At 44.2% G+C, this 25,764-nt stretch overlaps 1 protein-coding gene and 6 non-coding genes across 7 annotated transcripts in view; all 7 read right to left on the bottom strand.

The window, feature by feature from the left end:
* Positions 1-357: 357 nt before the first annotated feature.
* Positions 358-430, bottom strand: trnar-acg. Its single transcript has one exon. It is a non-coding gene; the product is annotated as a tRNA-Arg (tRNA).
* Positions 431-2,044: 1,614 nt separating this feature from the next.
* trnar-acg lies at positions 2,045-2,117 on the bottom strand. The gene has a single exon. It is a non-coding gene; the product is annotated as a tRNA-Arg (tRNA).
* A 1,613-nt stretch (positions 2,118-3,730) lies between these two features.
* Positions 3,731-3,803, bottom strand: trnar-acg. Its single transcript has one exon. It is a non-coding gene; the product is annotated as a tRNA-Arg (tRNA).
* Positions 3,804-5,417: 1,614 nt separating this feature from the next.
* Positions 5,418-5,490, bottom strand: trnar-acg. Its single transcript has one exon. It is a non-coding gene; the product is annotated as a tRNA-Arg (tRNA).
* A 1,615-nt stretch (positions 5,491-7,105) lies between these two features.
* Positions 7,106-7,178, bottom strand: trnar-acg. The gene has a single exon. It is a non-coding gene; the product is annotated as a tRNA-Arg (tRNA).
* Positions 7,179-8,797: 1,619 nt separating this feature from the next.
* On the bottom strand, positions 8,798-8,870 carry trnar-acg. Its single transcript has one exon. It is a non-coding gene; the product is annotated as a tRNA-Arg (tRNA).
* A 3,064-nt stretch (positions 8,871-11,934) lies between these two features.
* adam10a (ADAM metallopeptidase domain 10a) overlaps positions 11,935-25,764 on the bottom strand; it is an 80,955-nt gene continuing 67,125 nt past the window's right edge. Inside the window, exons 5-16 of the mRNA XM_024440257.2 lie at positions 25,375-25,475; positions 24,556-24,723; positions 22,357-22,449; positions 21,804-21,987; positions 18,889-19,052; positions 16,884-17,067; positions 16,576-16,726; positions 16,246-16,429; positions 16,022-16,130; positions 15,638-15,858; positions 15,294-15,420; positions 11,935-15,131 (exon numbers count right to left, since the gene is read on the bottom strand). Of these exons, the coding sequence (XP_024296025.2) occupies positions 15,022-15,131; positions 15,294-15,420; positions 15,638-15,858; positions 16,022-16,130; positions 16,246-16,429; positions 16,576-16,726; positions 16,884-17,067; positions 18,889-19,052; positions 21,804-21,987; positions 22,357-22,449; positions 24,556-24,723; positions 25,375-25,475 (1,796 nt within the window). The 3' untranslated portion in view covers positions 11,935-15,021. The remainder of the gene's footprint in view (positions 15,132-15,293; positions 15,421-15,637; positions 15,859-16,021; positions 16,131-16,245; positions 16,430-16,575; positions 16,727-16,883; positions 17,068-18,888; positions 19,053-21,803; positions 21,988-22,356; positions 22,450-24,555; positions 24,724-25,374; positions 25,476-25,764) is intronic.

The following is a 25,764-nucleotide window of genomic DNA, read 5'->3' as shown; positions in this document are numbered from 1 at the left end:
TTCCGAGTCAGTAGAAAGGCCTCTTTAGTGTCCTAAGTTTTCAAAACTTCTTAATTGCCTACCATCTGTAAGCTGTTAGTGTCTTAATGATGTTCCACATATGCATGTTCTTTAATTGTTTATGGTTCATTGAACACGCATGGGAAACAGTGTTTAATCCCATTAAAATGAAGATCTGTGAAGTTATTTGTATTTTTACAAATTATCTTTGAAAGACAAGGTCCTGAAAATGGCAAGTTCATTTTTTTGATGGTTTTATGAGGTATACATTAATGGCGCATGTAGGCAAAGACACTCAGCACAAATTGAAAAGATATCGCTCATTTCCAAATCTCACTCAGACATAGACAAAATGCCCGAGCTTGCCAGGAGTCGAACCTAGAATCTTCTGATCCGTAGTCAGACGCGTTATCCATTGCGCCACAAGCCCGATACTAAATTCACCCTAACTCTGCTCTAATTGGTCAATTCTTGATACTTGGTAGCGGACGGTAATATGATTGGTTATTATGGTTATTAGGCGCATCAGATTTGCGGACATTGAGGGGATTCAAATCATCTGGGCCAGGCGCCCGGTTAGGGTGTTTGGCACAGGGTGAAATTTGGAATCGAACTGCTTCCCGGGCGTGAGCACCGTTCAAAGCCCACGGCGAAAGTCGTCTCAAAACAAAAGTGACGTAATTATGTCGAGTAATGAGTAGGATTCAGTGTTTTCACCTGCAAAAGTGATTGTTTTATTTGTTGAAAACGCGTTATCGGCCTTCCCAATGAAAACGACTTAGAAAATTCGAACATATATTTCATGGAAAAGTTATGTTGAATGTTTCTGGAACACGCACTATGCTGCCTTGTTGACAACATGATCGAGCGGTGAGGACCCTCCTCGCCGATAAAGCGTAACAAACTTAACATTTATAAATATTTGTATGAACATGCCAAGATTGAACAACTGAGACATAAACTGAACAAGTTCCACACACATGTGACTAACATAAATGGAATAACGTGTCCCTGAACAAAGGGGGTCAATATCAAAAGTCAGTATCTGGTGTGTTCACCAGCTGCATTAAGAACTTCAGTGCATCTCCTCCTCATGGACTGCACCAGATTTGCCAGTTCTTGCTATGAGATGTTACCCCACTCTTCCACCAAGGCAACTGCAAGTTCCCGGACATTTCTGGGGAGAATGGCCCTAGCCCTCACCCTCCGATCCAACAGGTCCCAGACGTGCTCAATGGGATTGAGATGCGGGTTCTTCGCTGGCCATGGCAGAACACTGACATTCCTGTCTTGCAGGAAATCACACACAGAACGAGCAGTATGGCTGGTGGCATTGTCATGCTGGAGGGTCACGTCAGGATGAGCCTGCAGGAAGGGTACCACATGAGGGGGGAGGATGTCTTCCTTGTAACACACAGCATTGAGATTGCCTGCAATGACAAGCTCAGTCTGATGATGCTTGTGACACACAGCCCCAGACCAGGACGTACCCTCCACCTCCATCCCGCTCCAGAGTACAGGCCTCATTCCTTCGACAATAAACGCATATCCGACCATCACCCCTGGTGAGACAAAACCGCAACTCGTCAATGAAGAGCACTTTTTGACAGTCCTGTCTGGTCCAGCAAAGGTGGGTTTGTGCCCACGCAGATGAGCAGGGACCCTGGGCATCTTTCTTTTGGTGTTTTTCCGAGTCAGTAGAAAGGCCTCTTTAGTGTCCTAAGTTTTCAAAACTTCTTAATTGCCTACCATCTGTAAGCTGTTAGTGTCTTAATGATGTTCCACATATGCATGTTCTTTAATTGTTTATGGTTCATTGAACACGCATGGGAAACAGTGTTTAATCCCATTAAAATGAAGATCTGTGAAGTTATTTGTATTTTTACAAATTATCTTTGAAAGACAAGGTCCTGAAAATGGCAAGTTCATTTTTTTGATGGTTTTATGAGGTATACATTAATGGCGCATGTAGGCAAAGACACTCAGCACAAATTGAAAAGATATCGCTCATTTCCAAATCTCACTCAGACATAGACAAAATGCCCGAGCTTGCCAGGAGTCGAACCTAGAATCTTCTGATCCGTAGTCAGACGCGTTATCCATTGCGCCACAAGCCCGATACTAAATTCACCCTAACTCTGCTCTAATTGGTCAATTCTTGATACTTGGTAGCGGACGGTAATATGATTGGTTATTATGGTTATTAGGCGCATCAGATTTGCGGACATTGAGGGGATTCAAATCATCTGGGCCAGGCGCCCGGTTAGGGTGTTTGGCACAGGGTGAAATTTGGAATCGAACTGCTTCCCGGGCGTGAGCACCGTTCAAAGCCCACGGCGAAAGTCGTCTCAAAACAAAAGTGACGTAATTATGTCGAGTAATGAGTAGGATTCAGTGTTTTCACCTGCAAAAGTGATTGTTTTATTTGTTGAAAACGCGTTATCGGCCTTCCCAATGAAAACGACTTAGAAAATTCGAACATATATTTCATGGAAAAGTTATGTTGAATGTTTCTGGAACACGCACTATGCTGCCTTGTTGACAACATGATCGAGCGGTGAGGACCCTCCTCGCCGATAAAGCGTAACAAACTTAACATTTATAAATATTTGTATGAACATGCCAAGATTGAACAACTGAGACATAAACTGAACAAGTTCCACACACATGTGACTAACATAAATGGAATAACGTGTCCCTGAACAAGGGGGTCAATATCAAAAGTCAGTATCTGGTGTGTTCACCAGCTGCATTAAGAACTTCAGTGCATCTCCTCCTCATGGACTGCACCAGATTTGCCAGTTCTTGCTATGAGATGTTACCCCACTCTTCCACCAAGGCAACTGCAAGTTCCCGGACATTTCTGGGGAGAATGGCCCTAGCCCTCACCCTCCGATCCAACAGGTCCCAGACGTGCTCAATGGGATTGAGATGCGGGTTCTTCGCTGGCCATGGCAGAACACTGACATTCCTGTCTTGCAGGAAATCACACACAGAACGAGCAGTATGGCTGGTGGCATTGTCATGCTGGAGGGTCACGTCAGGATGAGCCTGCAGGAAGGGTACCACATGAGGGGGGAGGATGTCTTCCTTGTAACACACAGCATTGAGATTGCCTGCAATGACAAGCTCAGTCTGATGATGCTTGTGACACACAGCCCCAGACCAGGACGTACCCTCCACCTCCATCCCGCTCCAGAGTACAGGCCTCATTCCTTCTACAATAAACGCATATCCGACCATCACCCCTGTTGAGACAAAACCGCAACTCGTCAATGAAGAGCACTTTTTGACAGTCCTGTCTGGTCCAGCAAAGGTGGGTTTGTGCCCACGCAGATGAGCAGGGACCCTGGGCATCTTTCTTTTGGTGTTTTTCCGAGTCAGTAGAAAGGCCTCTTTAGTGTCCTAAGTTTTCAAAACTTCTTAATTGCCTACCATCTGTAAGCTGTTAGTGTCTTAATGATGTTCCACATATGCATGTTCTTTAATTGTTTATGGTTCATTGAACACGCATGGGAAACAGTGTTTAATCCCATTAAAATGAAGATCTGTGAAGTTATTTGTATTTTTACAAATTATCTTTGAAAGACAAGGTCCTGAAAATGGCAAGTTCATTTTTTTGATGGTTTTATGAGGTATACATTAATGGCGCATGTAGGCAAAGACACTCAGCACAAATTGAAAAGATATCGCTCATTTCCAAATCTCACTCAGACATAGACAAAATGCCCGAGCTTGCCAGGAGTCGAACCTAGAATCTTCTGATCCGTAGTCAGACGCGTTATCCATTGCGCCACAAGCCCGATACTAAATTCACCCTAACTCTGCTCTAATTGGTCAATTCTTGATACTTGGTAGCGGACGGTAATATGATTGGTTATTATGGTTATTAGGCGCATCAGATTTGCGGACATTGAGGGGATTCAAATCATCTGGGCCAGGCGCCCGGTTAGGGTGTTTGGCACAGGGTGAAATTTGGAATCGAACTGCTTCCCGGGCGTGAGCACCGTTCAAAGCCCACGGCGAAAGTCGTCTCAAAACAAAAGTGATGTAATTATATCGAGTAATGAGTAGGATTCAGTGTTTTCACCTGCAAAAGTGATTGTTTTATTTGTTGAAAACGCGTTATCGGCCTTCCCAATGAAAACGACTTAGAAAATTCGAACATATATTTCATGGAAAAGTTATGTTGAATGTTTCTGGAACACGCACTATGCTGCCTTGTTGACAACATGATCGAGCGGTGAGGACCCTCCTCGCCGATAAAGCGTAACAAACTTAACATTTATAAATATTTGTATGAACATGCCAAGATTGAACAACTGAGACATAAACTGAACAAGTTCCACACACATGTGACTAACATAAATGGAATAACGTGTCCCTGAACAAAGGGGGTCAATATCAAAAGTCAGTATCTGGTGTGTTCACCAGCTGCATTAAGAACTTCAGTGCATCTCCTCCTCATGGACTGCACCAGATTTGCCAGTTCTTGCTATGAGATGTTACCCCACTCTTCCACCAAGGCAACTGCAAGTTCCCGGACATTTCTGGGGAGAATGGCCCTAGCCCTCACCCTCCGATCCAACAGGTCCCAGACGTGCTCAATGGGATTGAGATGCGGGTTCTTCGCTGGCCATGGCAGAACACTGACATTCCTGTCTTGCAGGAAATCACACACAGAACGAGCAGTATGGCTGGTGGCATTGTCATGCTGGAGGGTCACGTCAGGATGAGCCTGCAGGAAGGGTACCACATGAGGGGGGAGGATGTCTTCCTTGTAACACACAGCATTGAGATTGCCTGCAATGACAAGCTCAGTCTGATGATGCTTGTGACACACCGCCCCAGACCAGGACGTACCCTCCACCTCCATCCCGCTCCAGAGTACAGGCCTCATTCCTTCGACAATAAACGCATATCCGACCATCACCCCTGTTGAGACAAAACCGCAACTCGTCAATGAAGAGCACTTTTTGACAGTCCTGTCTGGTCCAGCAAAGGTGGGTTTGTGCCCACGCAGATGAGCAGGGACCCTGGGCTTCTTTCTTTTGGTGTTTTTCCGAGTCAGTAGAAAGGCCTCTTTAGTGTCCTAAGTTTTCAAAACTTCTTAATTGCCTACCATCTGTAAGCTGTTAGTGTCTTAATGATGTTCCACATATGCATGTTCTTTAATTGTTTATGGTTCATTGAACACGCATGGGAAACAGTGTTTAATCCCATTAAAATGAAGATCTGTGAAGTTATTTGTATTTTTACAAATTATCTTTGAAAGACAAGGTCCTGAAAATGGCAAGTTCATTTTTTTGATGGTTTTATGAGGTATACATTAATGGCGCATGTAGGCAAAGACACTCAGCACAAATTGAAAAGATATCGCTCATTTCCAAATCTCACTCAGACATAGACAAAATGCCCGAGCTTGCCAGGAGTCGAACCTAGAATCTTCTGATCCGTAGTCAGACGCGTTATCCATTGCGCCACAAGCCCGATACTAAATTCACCCTAACTCTGCTCCAATTGGTCAATTCTTGATACTTGGTAGCGGACGGTAATATGATTGGTTATTATGGTTATTAGGCGCATCAGATTTGCGGACATTGAGGGGATTCAAATCATCTGGGCCAGGCGCCCGGTTAGGGTGTTTGGCACAGGGTGAAATTTGGAATCGAACTGCTTCCCGGGCGTGAGCACCGTTCAAAGCCCACGGCGAAAGTCGTCTCAAAACAAAAGTGATGTAATTATGTCGAGTAATGAGTAGGATTCAGTGTTTTCACCTGCAAAAGTGATTGTTTTATTTGTTGAAAACGCGTTATCGGCCTTCCCAATGAAAACGACTTAGAAAATTCGAACATATATTTCATGGAAAAGTTATGTTGAATGTTTCTGGAACACGCACTATGCTGCCTTGTTGACAACATGATCGAGCGGTGAGGACCCTCCTCGCCGATAAAGCGTAACAAACTTAACATTTATAAATATTTGTATGAACATGCCAAGATTGAACAACTGAGACATAAACTGAACAAGTTCCACACACATGTGACTAACATAAATGGAATAACGTGTCCCTGAACAAAGGGGGGTCAATATCAAAAGTCAGTATCTGGTGTGTTCACCAGCTGCATTAAGAACTTCAGTGCATCTCCTCCTCATGGACTGCACCAGATTTGCCAGTTCTTGCTATGAGATGTTACCCCACTCTTCCACCAAGGCAACTGCAAGTTCCCGGACATTTCTGGGGAGAATGGCCCTAGCCCTCACCCTCCGATCCAACAGGTCCCAGACGTGCTCAATGGGATTGAGATGCGGGTTCTTCGCTGGCCATGGCAGAACACTGACATTCCTGTCTTGCAGGAAATCACACACAGAACGAGCAGTATGGCTGGTGGCATTGTCATGCTGGAGGGTCACGTCAGGATGAGCCTGCAGGAAGGGTACCACATGAGGGGGGAGGATGTCTTCCTTGTAACACACAGCATTGAGATTGCCTGCAATGACAAGCTCAGTCTGATGATGCTTGTGACACACCGCCCCAGACCAGGACGCACCCTCCACCTCCATCCCGCTCCAGAGTACAGGCCTCATTCTTTCGACAATAAACGCATATCCGACCATCACCCCTGTTGAGACAAAACCGCAACTCGTCAATGAAGAGCACTTTTTGACAGTCCTGTCTGGTCCAGCAAAGGTGGGTTTGTGCCCACGCAGATGAGCAGGGACCCTGGGCATCTTTCTTTTGGTGTTTTTCCGAGTCAGTAGAAAGGCCTCTTTAGTGTCCTAAGTTTTCAAAACTTCTTAATTGCCTACCATCTGTAAGCTGTTAGTGTCTTAATGATGTTCCACATATGCATGTTCTTTAATTGTTTATGGTTCATTGAACACGCATGGGAAACAGTGTTTAATCCCATTAAAATGAAGATCTGTGAAGTTATTTGTATTTTTACAAATTATCTTTGAAAGACAAGGTCCTGAAAATGGCAAGTTCATTTTTTTGATGGTTTTATGAGGTATACATTAATGGCGCATGTAGGCAAAGACACTCAGCACAAATTGAAAAGATATCGCTCATTTCCAAATCTCACTCAGACATAGACAAAATGCCCGAGCTTGCCAGGAGTCGAACCTAGAATCTTCTGATCCGTAGTCAGACGCGTTATCCATTGCGCCACAAGCCCGATACTAAATTCACCCTAACTCTGCTCCAATTGGTCAATTCTTGATACTTGGTAGCGGACGGTAATATGATTGGTTATTATGGTTATTAGGCGCATCAGATTTGCGGACATTGAGGGGATTCAAATCATCTGGGCCAGGCGCCCGGTTAGGGTGTTTGGCACAGGGTGAAATTTGGAATCGAACTGCTTCCCGGGCGTGAGCACCGTTCAAAGCCCACGGCGAAAGTCGTCTCAAAACAAAAGTGATGTAATTATGTCGAGTAATGAGTAGGATTCAGTGTTTTCACCTGCAAAAGTGATTGTTTTATTTGTTGAAAACGCGTTATCGGCCTTCCCAATGAAAACGACTTAGAAAATTCGAACATATATTTCATGGAAAAGTTATGTTGAATGTTTCTGGAACACGCACTATGCTGCCTTGTTGACAACATGATCGAGCGGTGAGGACCCTCCTCGCCGATAAAGCGTAACAAACTTAACATTTATAAATATTTGTATGAACATGCCAAGATTGAACAACTGAGACATAAACTGAACAAGTTCCACACACATGTGACTAACATAAATGGAATAACGTGTCCCTGAACAAAGGGGGGTCAAAATCTAAAGTAACAGTCAGTATCTGGTGTGGCCACCAGCTGCATTAAGAACTGCAGTGCATCTCCTCCTCATGGACTGCACCAGATTTGCCAGTTCTTGCTATGAGATGTTACCCCACTCTTCCACCAAGGCAACTGCAAGTTCCCGGACATTTCTGGGGAGAATGGCCCTAGCCCTCACCCTCCGATCCAACAGGTCCCAGACGTGCTCAATGGGATTGAGATGCGGGTTCTTCGCTGGCCATGGCAGAACACTGACATTCCTGTCTTGCAGGAAATCACACACAGAACGAGCAGTATGGCTGGTGGCATTGTCATGCTGGAGGGTCACGTCAGGATGAGCCTGCAGGAAGGGTACCACATGAGGGGGAGGATGTCTTCCTTGTAACACACAGCATTGAGATTGCCTGCAATGACAAGTTCAGTCTGATGATGCTTGTGACACACCGCCCCCGACCAGGACGTACCCTCCACCTCCATCCCGCTCCAGAGTACAGGCCTCATTCCTTCGACAATAAACGCATATCCGACCATCACCCCTGGTGAGACAAAACCGCAACTCATCAATGAAGAGCACTTTTTGACAGTCCTGTCTGGTCCAGCAAAGGTGGGTTTGTGCCCACGCAGATGAGCAGGGACCCTGGGCATCTTTCTTTTGGTGTTTTTCCGAGTCAGTAGAAAGGCCTCTTTAGTGTCCTAAGTTTTCAAAACTTCTTAATTGCCTACCATCTGTAAGCTGTTAGTGTCTTAATGATGTTCCACATATGCATGTTCATTAATTGTTTATGGTTCATTGAACACGCATGGGAAACAGTGTTTAATCCCATTAAAATGAAGATCTGTGAAGTTATTTGTATTTTTACGAATTATCTTTGAAAGACAAGGTCCTTAAAAAGGGAAGTTCATTTTTTGATGGTTGTATGAGGTATACATTAATGGCGCATGTAGGCAAAGACACTCAGCACAAATTGAAAAGATAACGCTCATTTCCAAATCTCACTCAGACATAGACAAAATGCACGAGCTTGCCAGGAGTCGAACCTAGAATCTTCTGATCCGTAGTCAGACGCGTTATCCATTGCGCCACAAGCCCGTTTATTTCCAGTAGAGCCACCGTACCTCTCCTCCTGCGCTATGAAGAAAGGAACAGAAGAAATGCGCATTTGTCTTGAGTCGGACACTTCAATCGGCAGGGGCGGCTCTATCTTTTTAAACTAGATTTGGTTGGGGTCTCCCCACCTCACCGCAAAACATTCCAGCGCGTCGGCCCCCTTTCCTTTCCCCCGTGACAGCTGAGAGGACATTTGATCTTTTCATGTTCATTGTCTGCAGTTCTACACATTTTGCCTTGGGGCAGAAAGAAAATGTTGACATTTTATAACAAATATAACGCAATTCTAGATTTTTTTCATGGGGCAGAGATACATTTTTTTTATAGCAGATTCAGAGCTAATTTCATGCAATGATACCTATTTTGCTATAGGATGGAGAGACATTTTTGCCATTTTAAAGATAATTTCCTACAATTCTACACATTTTGCCATTACGTATTTCATGTTAATATGATATCTAAGTGAGAATGACGAACAAAATCAATGGGGGTCCCCTAGAGGGTCCCCTGAATGACCGGTCGGTATTCGATTACTACAGGTTTAGATAGCTGGCTAGACTAACTACTAATCTAAGAATTGACATGGGTAATTGTCAGCCAATCCAGTGACTGACATAAGATAAAAACTGCTGATGCACAATCAACTGGTGTATTCTACTATTCTTACTCTCAATAGTAAGTTGAGACCCTGACTAAATAAATAAAACATTGGTTTGTATCTTTCAATTTTCTCCAACTACAGTATCTGTTTTCCAACCTAATTTATATAAAAAGATGTATAAAAAAATCTTGACAATCATGAATTTTTACTAAGATTCAAATGTTATACAGATATTGTCAAATGGTTGCAAATATGTAATTATAAATATAACATTTTGTACAAATTAGGATTCACAACATGTGTAAACAAAGTCATATTCATACATTTTAGAAAAATATTCTGCCCCGGGGCCACTTTTCATTTGTCCTGTTATGCCTAACATCTAACTGGAGCCTTTTCCATCTAAATTCTTACTGACTCCCAATAGGCATGGGAATTGATGGGCACACTGCATCAGAGATATTAAGAATTTGCAGCATCCCAAGAATTTGTTGGCCACACAGTATTTTCACACACTGAGCTCCACACAACAGCCATAGCATTGGTAAGCAGACTGGGTGCTAAAACTACAGCAGAGCCGACAGTGTTTGAGCATCATCCTCTGTCCCCAGGATTCATTCACAGGCCTCCCTCTCCCTCTTTAATGAGACCCCTGCTATTTGTCTGACACCAGACTGGATCAGATGGCCCAGCACACAGCAGGACTGCTCCGCCTGTCCCAGTTGTGTCTGAGGGAAATTAGATCCTATCCTGGACAAACTGTCCCCCTGGTTTCCCCAGAGAGCTTTGTCCCAGAGATAGCTCGGTGCTATGAAGCGACTGTGCATCTGAAGCAGGCCCCAAACAAAACAGCCTACCTACCCCATTATCGGATGCAGTGTTCAGGCATAAGACCAATCTGCAGAACAGGACACTGATTAGACAGGGACCATGGTTACACTTCACATGGCCCTCACAGCCCTGTATACTGATACCCTGATTACAGCTACTTACATATTTTAATTGGGAGTTTCAGCGCATAACTGGTGTGGCAGAAATAGTGAGAAGTCATTGTGAAGATTGGAATGCAGAGAGCAGTGTCAGGGAGGCTGCAGGCAATTACCTCTGCTCTCAGTGCTGAGGAAGTACAAAGGTAGACGGGTCTACGATTTTACTAGAGCCGTGGCTACCTTTGGGCTGTGTGATATAGAAAATAGTGTTCCAACATAATGAGAAATATGTCATTAGCTGTAAGGAAAAAACCTTGGGAGATAATATAATAGTATCTCCTCTATTGGATGCTGCTGAGAAATGTTCCCATCACTTCAAACAATCCAAACTAGAGAGACTAAATTATCCACAGAAACCACTGCCAATGTAAGGAAATTAGCTTGATTTTTCATATTTGTTTTACAATACAAAACATTAACATACGAAAGACAACATTTAGACGCACATGAACATCACTGACATCACACCTGCCCAGCCCGAACAGCTCTGTCAATATTTAGATAATGAACCATATGCTTTTTCTATCGTCTTAATGGAGGATTGGTTTATTTCAAGATAATTAAGGAGAAGACTATCGTCCAACCCATTGGGTATCTCACTGCAACCTCATGACAGGTCTTGAAATATGATCAAACTGATTAAAAGTACATTTACATTAATACTTTTGACAGCCAACTTTCTAACTCCGCCCATTACTTCTGGACTGGATTGCATTCCCAAAAGGTGTGGATTATTGAGCAATTGTTAGTTTTACACTTAAGACATGACTCTCCTTCTGCTGTATAATTAGTGAATTTTGTCTCTTGTATAATATATTAGTTTACAAATTGCATGGATTTGATTTTTTTCTACATTGGTCAGTGCAAAATAGCTTTTTAATTGTGTCATGGAAGTACATATGTCCTACTACCAAATAATTGACTGTTTCTATACATTTTAGGTTTCCATGTTATTATCAGTGCATTCTGAAAAGCTATTCAAGGATTGTTCAATAAGATGTATTTTTTGCTAGTGAAAGTGGTTCTTGTAGAATCCATTTCAGTTTCTTCCATATTGTTATAGTGTTCTTAACTATGAAGTTGTTCATGTTCTTAGCTCTATCCTTTGAAAAATAGACATGTGAAAAGATTCTGGGGGTGAGCATGCACATCTTCATTATGTACCCATTGTTCCTTTTGAGTGCATTTAACAATGTCTCAAGTAAAAGCCTTGGGTGGAGAGTTGATGCAATTCCAAGTCTGGGAGGTTAAAACCACCCTCAGATTGCGGGAGATGTAAAACTTTTATTTTTATTCTGAGTTTATGAGCTTGATTTCCTTGGACGCTAGCCCAGTCAAGCTGTGTGATATCTTGAAGTGGACCTTTTGGTTTGCTCATCCTCTGAAAGTGACATAGAACAAACCAACCATGGAATGATTTCTCAGACATTCTTTTTCCATTCTCAGAACAAAATTATGTTGATCAAATCTATTTTTATTAAAGCATTTCAAGTAGTTCAAAAAAATTAATAAACATATTTGCACAGTACTTTTAGCAATTTTAGTAAAACTTTTCAAAGTGAGCAGAACAGGAAACAGAGCCAAGAAAAGAAAAGTAAATCGTAAAGAATATTGAAGATACTGTATAAAACACAGCAGACATTAAAATCAGACAGTAGTACTAGACTTTTCCATTCTGGATTCTCTCGGTTTACATCACTTACATTTCAGAGCCCGCTTTTCTCAAAATACTTTTAGCAAGACAAATTAAAGACAGAAATGTAAATCCCAGGCACCGCCCTCTATACACCCACCTATTACCTTACCACAGGAATAAAAAGACAATGAGAAGAATGATTTAAGACGACCACACTCCGATGAGCCTTACTAAATGCCAAAAGGTAATGAGCAACAATAATTTTACTATCCAGCACAAACCCATACCCACCAGCACCAAACAGAAAGAACAGAGAATGACATGTTAGAATCAAGTGAGGATCAGGTTTGTTTCCATTTCAGAGGCTCTCTTGTAGACATTGTATGTGGCTACATAGATAAGAGCCATTTTTCCTCGATAATGACCAGTTTTGGGAGGAAACAATCAAGGCATTAATATGTGAAGAGGCCTGTTTGCCGTTAATTAAGCTCCAGGACACTCTTCCTCGGGTCTACCTACCTGATAAGGCATAACGGGCCAGAATCAGTCATTAAATATCAATATAGTCACATATCATTTAAATGGGATAAACAAAGTCATCAAAAAATAAAAGGACTTAGGGTTACGTCCTGAACTTGAGTACTAGTCTATGTTTATTCTGAGAAACTTATTTGAGAGACCTTGGTAACAAGCTTTGAAAGACTTTCAACACCTGCCACACAAATACAGGACAACAAACAGGACGGTACATTTATCCCACGTCCTCTCCTCTCCCTAGTCAGTCAGTCAAGTTGACCTTCTAAAAGACACCTGAAGTCAAGCAGTGTCACTATTGCAATCTGTTTCCTCAAGCCTCCTGAGACTTCAGCACTCCAAGCTGATAAACAGTCTCTCTTTGGATATCCTGTCTTTGTCCTGGTCCGTGGCTCTGAGCCGGCAGTACATTACAAACCCCACTGACCTCCAGACAGACTTTGGAGTTGCAATGGGCTCAGGAGAATCAGACTCAACTCAATTTAGACACATTGTTTTTACACAAACCACAGACTATGACATACAGGTTTATTTTGGTGGAGATCATCCCCAGAGCAGAGCTACGTACTTCCAATAGGGATGTGGGGTTAGGGAGAGAGACAGGACATGCAACACAGATATGCATCATAGGAGAGAGAGACACAACATGGAAATAATAGCCAAAGGGAGAAAAGTTAGAGGTAATTGGTAGCCTTATCAATCTCAGTTCATATGAAACAGCTTGGTATAGCTGGACACTCAGACATTAAGCCACTGTAGGACTTTATCGATACAATTCCTCCACATATACAAATATCTGAATTGCTAAAATAAGAAAAAAAAGAAAAAAACAACAATCACATTAAAGCCATCCAGGATCTTCATCTGGCAAACCATTCACATTCCTAATGCATGCCATAAGAGAAGAAGATTCCTCAAGCTGCCTTCAAACTGGTATGTAACAGGGCATTCCGTTGTTCCCAGGTCAGCTCTTAAAGACTGTGCGTTTATTAAGGTAACAACATTGGTGAGGGCAGCCGAGCTAGGCGAGAGCATGTCCAGACCAGTACAGTGACCGTCTGTGATGCCCTCTGTAATATTGCCCCCTATGGACCCTGGCCTGTGTTCGCAGGCTCTGGCCAAGGCCCTGTGACTTGGATGATATGATGTGACAACGTTCAGTGGCATAGTCATGAGGTGTAGCACCAGCCAGCCCTCGGACAGCCTTGTATGCTAAAGCATTGAAGATTCTCTCCTTTCTCCCTCCATCCTACCCATCTCTAGCATTATAAATTGTATTTTAATGTTTAAGGACAATTGGAAGATTAGTCCAAATGAGGACTAAAAGAGATCCAAATCAAAAATCTCACATGGAATGATCAATAGACAAGTATCTGCTGCATTTAGCGGTTCAGTGATTCACATCAATGCATTGAGTCAGAAAAAAATAGCTGAAGAGAACAACATGTCATAATTACGTAAAAAATGTAAAAGCAAACCTGTCTGAATATGACACCTTCCACCAGCCCAATGATATCCCACGACATCACAACAGTCTCTACAACTCTGTCGCCTCTATACTGCTTTAATCTTATTCAGCTTTATGTTTACATTCCCTCCATGTTCTGATAACCGAGGTCTGTTCTGATCCACCCCACATGAGCTTCTAAATGTGACAGACAGCGCTGTTTTTTGTTTTATTAATCCTGAGAGAGTGAATTAAAACAGTAAATAATCTTTATCAGACAGCAGGAAAACAATCGATTACATATGATACAAAGAAAAAAAATCTACATCTCAATACCTGTACAATTGCACGCAGAAAGAACATGTATGCTTTGGAAATAAAAGCCTGTGCATTTTTTCTTATCATGTTTTGATTTAAAAAATAATAATTACATTGGCAAATTAGTCTCTTCTGCGACAATGTCTCACATCCTGGTTTTGCATGGCAGCAAAAACCCATGTGACCTGCAGTCCTGTTTTCCTGCTCAGGAGGGCAGCACTTCAGAAAGGACAAACAGATGAAAGTAGCTAAAAAGAAGGTGAGGAGAGGCTGCATGACCACAATGCTGCTGCTCTCCTCTGCACTCCAGGAAAAAAATAAAGAAACAGAAATCAGTCATTTTCTCTTCCCGTCATTGCCAAGAGCTTTCCTATAATATTCTCTGCTTACAGCTGTGTGAAGGACAGCTCGGCTGGCTCCCAGAGCAGTGGTGTTGATATGGTCCGTTAGGTCCTGGAACTGTACGTCTTGTCTATTGAAATCAGTTCTGTTGACAGTTTTAGCTTTGCAGATGGGTGGTTTCAATGAATGGTACAGGTAACTCTTTGGAGGGAAGTGTTCCCACTGTAGGCACTAGGAAGAACCAAGGCAAAGAGGGGCCCAGTGTCTCAGCGTCTCATCTGACCCAACTGATAGTTCTCTCTGGGCTGGCGTTGGTTGCGCTGCTGCTGGGGCTGCTGGCCATTCGATTGCTGCTGTCTCCTCCTCTTCAACGTGCCTGCATGGGAGACACGAACACACTGCTCTCAACATCATAACACTCACACACATACCTGTTTGCATAAAATGAACTAGAGTTACACTTCTTCCATACACTATGATTATTTTGTCAGTCTAGCTGGGGGATAAGGTTCCCCCCCAGTGTTGAGGCGTAACGTACCTGGCAGTGGCTTGGGTGGGGGCAGTTTGGGGTTGCTGCTGGGTGTGTGAACACTGCAAATCTTGATGAAACCAGCCATCAGCATGATGAGAGCAATGCCCATCAGCAACACTGCCCACCAGTGAGCCTGGAACACAGATTATGCCAAGTCATATTTTCTCAGTGTCTGACAACTTTCATATTGAAACTGGTAAGAACATTTTATAAATTGAGATGTATTTAGGCCTTGAAATTGTTTTTATGCCAACGGGAGTGACAGTTTCAGCAGTAGGGTGAACTAATATTCTGAACAACACAGGTAACTACAGTAGAACTAGGACATTGGCTGGGCCTGGGACACTAACCACTATCCACTCCGCAATGTTCTCGTAGAGCTCTGCGTTGAAGATGGCTTTCTTTAGCCTGGCCAGGGGGCCATCTGCGTCCACCAGCCGGCACCTCATGAACACGTCGCAGTAACCCTTGAAGTCATTGCAGGGGGAGCCTGGCTGCAGCGTGGTGATCTTCTTGCTGAAGAAGCGGGCCCACTTCTCAGAGCCTGTGCTGCTGCAGGTGTCGGGTTTCACTGCAGGGTGGGGGAGGAGACGGGGCAACCACTGTGAGGTCACTGCTAACAGGACAGTCCCAGTCTTTGCAGGGTCTTGGTGGTTTAAGATGCATGTCATATTGGGACGGATGGCCAATAATGAGCCGGCCATAGTGGTAACAGGTAAATAACAGACACTTACTTCTCTCCTGACAGCAGACGTGGCACAGCTCAGTCTCGTCTGTTCCCTCAATACTGGCACAGGTACACACCTCCAGATCATACTTTTCACAGATGGAGCCAGAGCAGCCCTGGTCGACAGAGACGTGGAGAGGGAAAGGGAAAAACAGGGTGAGGGTCAGCTATGCTCCATTGTCATGATTTAAAGCACTTCAACACACATTTGGTCAGAGAGCTAGACCATACCCCGTTGAGGCAGACTTGTGTCTCTCCATGGCAGACGGTGAAGTTGGCTTTGGGTTCAGAGGTGGGGCACTGGGCAGTGCCTCCGTTACACATGCCCTGTTCAGCACATTCTGACTCCTCCCTACACGTATCATTGGAGCCCTTGAAGTTGCACGTCCGTGTACAGCACGGACCCTGGCTGGGACTGACAACACAGAACACACACACCAAGTCATCTTCAACTTCCTTTTTACTAAGGCAGAAACAAGTTGAATACTATATTCAATAAATACTACAACAGTACTAACCATAAAATCAACAACATTTTGTCGTACATTATTGGCCACCTACCTGCAGATTTTGCCGGGCTTAAGTTTGCACTTGTTGCCGTCGGCCTCGTTGGCGTTGTAGCAGCACTCGTCTTTACACTGGTCACTGTAACCACAATCACACTGCTCCCCTGCCTCCACCAGACCATTACCACAGATGGGCTGGCCAGACTCTGTACAAAAACAGGAGTGATGAGATGCAAGAGGACACATAACCTTGGATGTCCATTCCAATGACAAGCGCACCCACACTTCCTATGCACATGCAAAGATGGACGCCCGCAAGTGCATGTGCGGACACACACACAACCTCAGAAAGACGGCACTTACCCACAAAGCAGTTGCCCCTCTTCTTCTCCAGGACCTGACTGATGTTCCTCACGCTGCAGATGGAGAACTTGTTGTTGTTGAGCTTGTCCCCTGACGTGGCCCGGGCGTACATTATGTAGTTCCCCTGCTCCTTCTTCTCCTGTGCCTTGGACTCTCCTGGGGTGCACTCTGTCCCAGAGTCATGCTGTTAAACCACAAGGAAGAGGTTCATAGGGAGCCAATGAGCATCCCTCTCCTCCTTCAGGAGGGCATTAACATAGACTCCTCCACTACTGGGACTTTAAACCAAGACAGATCCTATGGTGAGTATCTCAACAAAGTGGTACTCAAGCATATACAGTGGGGCAAAAAAGTATTTAGTCAGCCACCAATTGTGCAAGTTCTCCTTCTTAAAAAGATGAGAGAGGCCTGTAATTTTCATCATAGGTACACTTCAACTATGACAGACAAAATGAGAAAGAAAATCCAGAAAATCTCATTGTAGGATTTTTAATGAATTTATTTGCAAATGATGGTGGAAAATAAGTATTTGGTCAATAACAAACAAGCAAGATTTCTGGCTCTCACAGACCTGTAACTTCTTTGAGAGGCTCCTCTGTCCTCCACTCGTTACCTATATTAATGGCACCTGTTTGAACTTGTTATCAGTATAAAAGACACCTGTCCACAACCTCAAACAGTCACACTCCAAACTCCACTATGGCCAAGACCAAAGAGCTGTCAAAGGACACCAGAAACAAAATTGTAGACCTGCACCAGGCTGGGAAGACTGAATCTGCAATAGGTAAGCAGCTTGGTTTGAAGAAATCAACTGTGAGAGCAATTATTAGGAAATGGAAGACATACAAGACCACTGATAATCTCCCTTGATCTGGGGCTCCACGCAAGATCTCACCCAGTGGGGTCAAAATGATCACAAGAACCGTGAGCAAAAATCCCAGAACCACACGGGGGGACCTAGTGAATGACCTGCAGAGAGCTGGGACCAAAGTAACAAAGCCTACCATCAGTAACACACTACGCCGCCAGGGACTCAAATCCTGCAGTGCCAGACGTGTCCCCCTGCTTAAGCCAGTACATGTCCAGGCCCGTCTGAAGTTTGCTAGAGAGCATTTGGATGATCCAGAAGAAGATTGGGAGAATGTCATATGGTCAGATGAAACCAAAATAGAACTTTTTGGTAAAAACTCAACTCGTCGTGTTTGGAGGACAAAGAATGCTGAGTTGCATCCAAAGAACACCATACCTACTGTGAAGCATGGGGGTGGAAACATCATGCTTTGGGGCTGTTTTTCTGCAAAGGGACCAGGACGACTGATCCATGTAAAGGAATGAATGAATGGGGCCATGTATCGTGAGATTTTGAGTGAAAACCTCCTTCCATCAGCAAGGACATTGAAGATGAAACGTGGCTGGGTCTTTCAGCATGACAATGATCCCAAACACACCGCCCGGGCAACAAAGGAGTGGCTTGGTAAGAAGCATTTCAAGGTCCTGGAGTGGCCTAGCCAGTCTCCAGATCTCAACCCCATAGAAAATCTTTGGAGGGAGTTGAAAGTCCGTATTGCCCAGCAACAGCCCCAAAACATCACTGCTCTAGAGGAGATCTGCATGGAGGAATGGGCCAAAATACCAGCAACAGTGTGTGAAAACCTTGTGAAGACTTACAGAAAACGTTTGACCTCTGTCATTGCCAACAAAGGGTACATAACAAAGTATTGAGAAACTTTTGTTATTGACCAAATACTTATTTTCTACCATAATTTGCAAATAAATTCATTAGAAATCCTACAATGTGATTTTCTGGATTTTTTTTCTCATTTTGTCTGTCATAGTTGAAGTGTACCTATGATGAAAATTACAGGCCTCTCTCATCTTTTTAAGTGGGAGAACTTGCACAATTGGTGGCTGACTAAATACTTTTTTGCCCCACTATACAACTGATTAGCATGTGCAGATAAAAGACCAGACTAGAACCAGACAAGGCCCAGGACAGAATGCTCACCGGAGAGCCAAAGTTGTGTCCAACCTCGTGTGCGAAGGTGATGTGGGAGACCTTGGGGGGGACATGGGAGGCGTAGTTCTGCACCGTGATGATGCCGGTGTTCAGAGACTTCTTCTTCCCATCAGAGTACAACTTACTCTTCTCACAGATACCTCCGGAGCTCCCTAAGAACACAGTAAAACCACTCAAGATTATACTGTACACACCATGGAGGAGGAGGATTCTCTTTCATACTGTATCCCACCCAACAAACTAACAGGACTATAGGAAGATTTCCATGGCACTGATGATGTACTGTTTCCAACTCTGACACAAGTGACAGTGAAATGAAGTGACACTCTTATTGGAGTAAATTAAACCTGATACTCTGCCTGGAGTGAATAAGCAGAAGTCTTTGCTACTGTAGGGGAGCAGAGGGTATTTTGGGCCCAGCGTCCACCCTTGTAGGTGATACAAGACAGCAGCAGGAAGATGAGAGCAGAGCATCCAGGTGGTGCTGAATATGCCCGCAGGGGGAGAGTGGCAGCTCCCTGCTGTGCCCGAGCTGAAGGGCGCTGCTCCACAGCCGCTGAGAATGCCAATTTAAACTCGCTCACTTACCCATTTTCAAAGAGAGAAACGCACTGTCTGGAACACACACATTGACAGACATGGCCAGTCAGCTGTATAGTGCGAGTGTGGAGCATATTCACACACTTAGATTTTTAGCAATCAATTTGGGAAACCTGGTTTGGATTGAATAGGGCCCCCGTTTCATATTGTGTTTAAAAGGAGTGTTTAAAGTCAGCTCAGATAGTGGGAGTGAGCAGTGGCAGACAGAGCTGAGTCAGAACAGATTCTCTGTCCCACCCTACAGTACTATCAGATTCAGCTGGCACATTGCCGGTCTGCCTCTAGGCTCCCCCTGCACTACACACTCAACACTGCCCTATCTTATATCCCAGTTTGTGTGTGTTGGGGAGGGGGGGGAAGGTCCAATCTCGCCTACGACTGTGGACCATGGAGGATTTCTATTTTCTAACCAGTCAGGCTAGGAAGACTGGGGCTCTGCTGGAATGCCAGGCAGTGGCGACATCTTTATCTGAGAATAGCCTGTGTGCTTAGTCATAAGGAGGCCACACCTTTGACTACAACAGCTTTTAGACACACAGAAACGTGAAACCTAAGCACTTTACAACATAGGCACATATTTGTGTGTGTGTGTAGTGTGGTACGTGGTATGTGTGTGGAAAATGGTGTGTGGTAAGAGTAGGAGGAATGCCTCCATTGAAGTCACTTATGAGTGTGGTAATGGTTCAAATCCATTAAAAAGCCCATTACCCAGGCCTGACTGGTGTCTCTAGTAGCCGTCTGTTCTCAGTCCACTCCACTGGAGCGTTCAAGGCAGATCTCTTCTCTACAAGCCCACAGCCTCCCTCTACAGCTCTACAGACCCAGATCGATTCAGCCTGCTTAGAACATTGCTTATTTGCCTGTATTGATTCCTAGTGTTTGTTGTTGTTTTTCATCTTGGGTTCTGTGAGTCAGAAGTTAATCAAGATATGTTGACGATACCTGGACCAACTGACACCGACCCTTCATTTAAACCTCATGAAGGAAAACAAAGCCTGAACTCTGACCTCTGGGGCTGCTGCGCATTGAAATAAACTTATAGCAGTAACATGCGAATGTGGGGTTCAACTACAGTACTGTCCACTCTCTCTACCTCTTGATTATTACTGTGAGGATATCCTGAACCAGGCACAGCCTGCATCTGTATGGACTCCTGTTCTATCTGATTATGACCCGTCAGCCAGCACAGGAGGGCTCTGGGCCACCCCTGTCGCTGGAGGGCTCTGGGCCACCCCTGTCGCTGGAGGGCTCTGGGCCACCCCTGTCGCTGGAGGGCTCTGGGCCACCCCTGTCGCTGGAGGGCTCTGGGCCACCCCTGTCGCTGGAGGGCTCTGGGCCACCCCTGTCGCTGGAGGGCTCTGGGCCACCCCTGTCGCTGGAGGGCTCTGGGCCACCCCTGTCGCTGGAGGGCTCTGGGCCACCCCTGTCGCTGGAGGGCTCTGGGCCAGTCACACTCAACAACTTCATATTATTCTAGTGTGAATCATTCATTCAGAGATGTTGAGCCCGTACTTGTTTAGCCTACTTGTATGTGTGTGTGTGACAGGGCCATTTCTGTCTGTGTGCTGTGGCTGTCTCATTGATTTCTCCCTTCTCACAGTCCACACTACTGACTGACTGCCTGTCACCACTATGGGGTTGGTGGAGACCAGAGGGAGACCCAGATGCAGGCTATAGAAAGGGGTGTGCGATCGTCTCCATGGACTGTTTCACATTCTACAAACATCTAAGAACTTCCTTCAGGAGAAGGACTCTGAATGTAACTCCTTTGTCCTTGAGTGAACCTTGTTTGGAGAGCGCTGCAGTTTTGACAAACATACAGGGAGGGAGAAAGTGGAACACACAAATATACTGAGTAGGCAAAAATTAAACAACTTAAAAATGCATTTCAAGTGGAAACAGCGTGGAGACGATGCCTTAGCAAATCCAGTCCTCCTCGGCCTTGAAAATTAATTTAGACATGCTAGTGGAACGAGAGGGTGGAGGGGGGGGTTAATGGAGGATCATTGAGTGTTCTGATAGAGTGCAGGACTCAGAGGGCAGAGCAGGAAACCTGCAGCACAGCTTTAGCTTCTTCTCCTCTTTAGAATGGAGTGATCCCATTAGAGATACTGGAGCCAGGGAGTCTCTCACAGACCACTGGTCACTTGGGTGACTTCATGGATGCTATACCTTCCTACTCTTTAAGTAGGCATAAATGTCCACTATTCTCAGTTTTCTGTTTTAATTCTCCACTAAATTCCTACCCTGAGAGCCATTATGCAAATGAGTACAGTACAAAAGTTCAATTGGTGTGTGTGTACCTGCAGGAGCTCCGACCCAGGCCAGGCCCAGCACCCCGTCGTCAAAGTCCCTGTCGCTGAAGACGTAGGCCAGGCAATAGTCATCATGGTTCTGCTCTGAGTTGAGCTCCAGGAACTTCTCCACCCCGATGTTAGCGAAGCGGAACGGATTGGTGATGTCCCGCTCATCACTGGTCGTGTTTATCTGAAGAGATTGAAAGGAATGGGCTCGTTGAATAGGTAATGAGTAGGTATTGGAGAAGAGACTTCACACAAAGGCCACTGTGTCTTCATCACAATCATCATTGCTAAAGGTAACTATTCTAATGTGTGTTTGAAGAGAGAGTCAGAGAGAAATTATTCTACTTAAAGTTGCCAGCTCCTTGGCCCCAGAGAAACCTTTTGTGAGAGTTGTTTTGAATGTTGGAATGCAGCCCTGAGCTCCCTACTTTAAATGGCAACTGGTGTTCACCTGAGGATTTTAAGGATTTATTAGGTCTTGGAGTGTGGTGGAATACTGATGAGTGAGGCAAATGGTGGTGCTCACCCCCCCCAACCCTGAACACAAACTCACCCTGATCCTTTTGACCATGAAGCTGATGTTACGGATGCCCAGGAAGTCAGTACCCTGGTAGATGGAGTCAATGGCCTTTACATGGCTGGAGATCTAGAGAATAAAACAGTCACCATTATATTATGAGAAGTCTGGAACAACTGCACTGCAGAGAGAACATCAGATAAATCATAGCATGGCATTAAAGACATGACATGTCTGTTAGCCCACCAATGAACACATGAATAATATCTCTAACTACAGAATCACTGTGTTCAGCCAATTGGAATCAATCTGTTGATGACTTGCTCCACACTGTCCATCCCATCCTATAAACAAGCCTCTAGTCTCAGAGCTAAACCACAATCCTAACAAACACATTTACTTCATCACAATTAACCTCTTTTCTTTATCTCACCTATGGAGAGAGTGAGTGTCCACAGAAATGACATTTTAATCAGCTAGTCTCTCCTTTAACTGGACCCCCAACTGTGAAAGGCAGCATTTCCTCTGCATCTCATTTGTTAGGCTATAGAACTCAGTCAGGAGGAACAAGTCTGCGATGCTGGGCAGGCTGGCTGAAGGAAGCCAGCCAACAACAACTGATCAGACCCACAGACAAACACTATTCTGTTTGTAATCCATTTCTCCTGGCAGAATTAAAGGGCAGGCCCTGGTTTCCCCCTGCCGAATGATTCAGAGTGTGTGTGTGTGTATTAGGGTTGACCTTATTTAGTCGATTGTTTGGTAGATATGCTGTTGGTCAAGATTTCATTAGTCGAGCAGTTGCAAATTGATACAAATAATTCATGGCGTATAACACACCTGTCTGATTCGTGCTCGTCTCAGTGGACTAATCCATTGGAGGCCACTGTGATGGCACAGTACATCCCTCTAAGATGTGCTACTGAAATTGTAAAAATAATATATTACATAAGAATAATTGTGCAACACTGATAAACTAAATAATATTATATAACAAAAGTGCTTTCTCCCGCGATGGATAACGGGCGCTGTCCACGGTTCTGAAACGTAATCTTCAGTGCGCCGTTGAATTGGTGCCTTTCCCTATATGTTGCTATGTGCATAATAATGGTGTTGAGAACAATGCGACAGAGGCAGTAGCGGAGTGAGTAAACCAACTTAATTAGGTCTATAACCAAACTGTTAAACATGCCTGGCTGTATAAATCGTCCATATACATCTACAGAAATAAGACAGATCCTACTTCTATTGACAGTTTGAGTGTTTGTTTAATAGCCTACTGATTCCGTGAGCACCAATCCTCATGCAAAATGTTGTATAAAGCAATTTCACAAATCCGTCTGTTTATAAATCTTTGCTATGTTTTAAAGGCTTTTGCAAATGTTTTTCATTATAAGTAATACCAGAGTCTGTTCTATTTTATATAGTGTTGTTTACACTTCCAAACGGGCAGAAAAAAGTATAATATTGTAATCTAACAGCAACTGTTTGCTACACAATACTCATTCAGAGCTTGCTCCTTTCTCCTCCTTTCTCTTCAATAGTTTCCACAACTAAGTCAAATGTCTTACACACATCTAACTTCCCCTTTCCCTCCTGCGCAAGCAGTAAACATTCCCCCATTTCGAGTTTATTTTCCGCGTCCTCCTCATCCATTTTGCTGTCACGTGTTACAGTGTTCAGAGTTTGCTACAACCATTTTATTGATGTGATTATGATAGGTTATAGGTCAGACCCTATTGGTCAGGTGCATGCACTGCATACATGTTTTACGTAAAGAGAGCAAATGTTCTAGGGAATAGGTTTTTCCTAAACAAATGAGGTATTTCGGTAAGAACGTTTCAGTCAGAAACAAAATGGCTGTAATTATGTTGCAGCTTCAGCACAGACAGCGGCAATAAACACTTGCTGTGGTGCCTGTTCGCTGCAGCAGGGAGGAGAGAGAGACAACGTGCACCAGTCACACAGGCTCTCACTGTCATTAAATTTTAACAGTGTGGCCATCGGGCTCCCTTCTTGAATCATTTGTGTCTTATTTAATCAATCAGTGAGCTTAAAGCATCAGACAAGCTCAGTGCATATTGTTGATTTTATTCAAACTTCAGGTGTTTCTATATATGGAAAAATACACTTAAAATGTAGACCAATAGAATAGTTGAAAGAACAGATGACTCTCGGTCAACCAATATTTTTTTTTAGTCTGGGACAGCCCTAGTGTGTGTACAGCCTCAGTACCTGTGCGATGACAGCCTCTCTGGTGCCGTAGTACTTGAAGAAGAGGTGGTCAGTCTGGATGAAGAGCTGGCAGGTGTTCTTCTCTATCTGAGCTGCTCTCTTCTTCCTCAGGATCACCGGACCATGTCCATGGGACCTCTCTGCTTCCTCCACCACACTGCTGGGCTCCTGCAGAGACAACCAGAGGAAAGACTACCATTAGTCAACTAGGAGGGAGAGATGGATGTGAGGGAGAGTGAGGTGGAACGAGGGGAGCTGGAAGAGGGGAGATAGAGTGAGAGAGGGGAGGTAGAAAAAAAGATCCCAAGACTAAGAAATGACATGACAAGGTGACCAACAGGAATGTGTAAGGATTTTAGCCATTTTGGTCAGGAAAAATCCCATGTCTTCAAATGTGGAGAATGAGGGCCCTGGCTTCTGAAGGGAGGAGGGAGAGGTGTTCCAGAACATGGGGAAACATTCCCTGACACACCCCTGGTCTGTTCTGACTCATCCCTGGGGAGAGAGAACACTAACTCCTCACCCTGCCAGATGATCTGTGACATCACTCTACTAAGTCATCCACAGAGCTGAAAGGGATAAGAACTCAGGAACAATAAGAAGAATCTGGCTCTCGTTACAGCTCCAATAACAAGTTTGACTTAATCACTTCCATGTTTCCTTATCATGCTAAGTGTTTTTCTACCATGGAGCAAGAAGATGCGAGGTGATTTGTATGGTCCTCCAGTACTGTGTCCAGAATGTGTACGTGGTTGTACAGTATTGGTGAGTGCTGTATAGATATAGGGTTGGTTTCACAGGGGGGTATTATCAGCTCACCTTGAGAGGCTCCTCCATAGCCGAGGCCTGGTACTTCTTCATCCTTTCAAACACTGAGTGGTCAGCACAGCCCCCCTCTGAGCCATACTTATGAGGGTAATCTGGGAGGAGAAGAGGAAACCATCAATATGAACTCAACCATATTACCAGTAATATTGGTTCTCTCAGCTTCAGACTAAACCGGCTTAGAAGGGGAATGAAAAAGGTTGTACACAATAGTAGCCATAGGCCATAGTGTGGTCTCAACTACTCTATGTAAGGCCCTCTAAAACATACTAGTATAACCTCATCTACTCTATCCAAAGCCCTCTAAAACATACCAGTATAATAGACTTACTATCTCTAGCAGCAACATTCATCTGAGGGTGGAGATATCTGTTCATTAGGACA

Source organism: Oncorhynchus tshawytscha, linkage group LG12 (genome assembly GCF_018296145.1).
Source record: "Oncorhynchus tshawytscha isolate Ot180627B linkage group LG12, Otsh_v2.0, whole genome shotgun sequence".
Classification (NCBI taxonomy): Eukaryota; Metazoa; Chordata; class Actinopteri; order Salmoniformes; family Salmonidae; genus Oncorhynchus; species Oncorhynchus tshawytscha.
The sequence above is the reverse complement of the archived record's forward strand: the minus strand, read 5'-3'. Positions and strand labels throughout refer to the sequence as shown.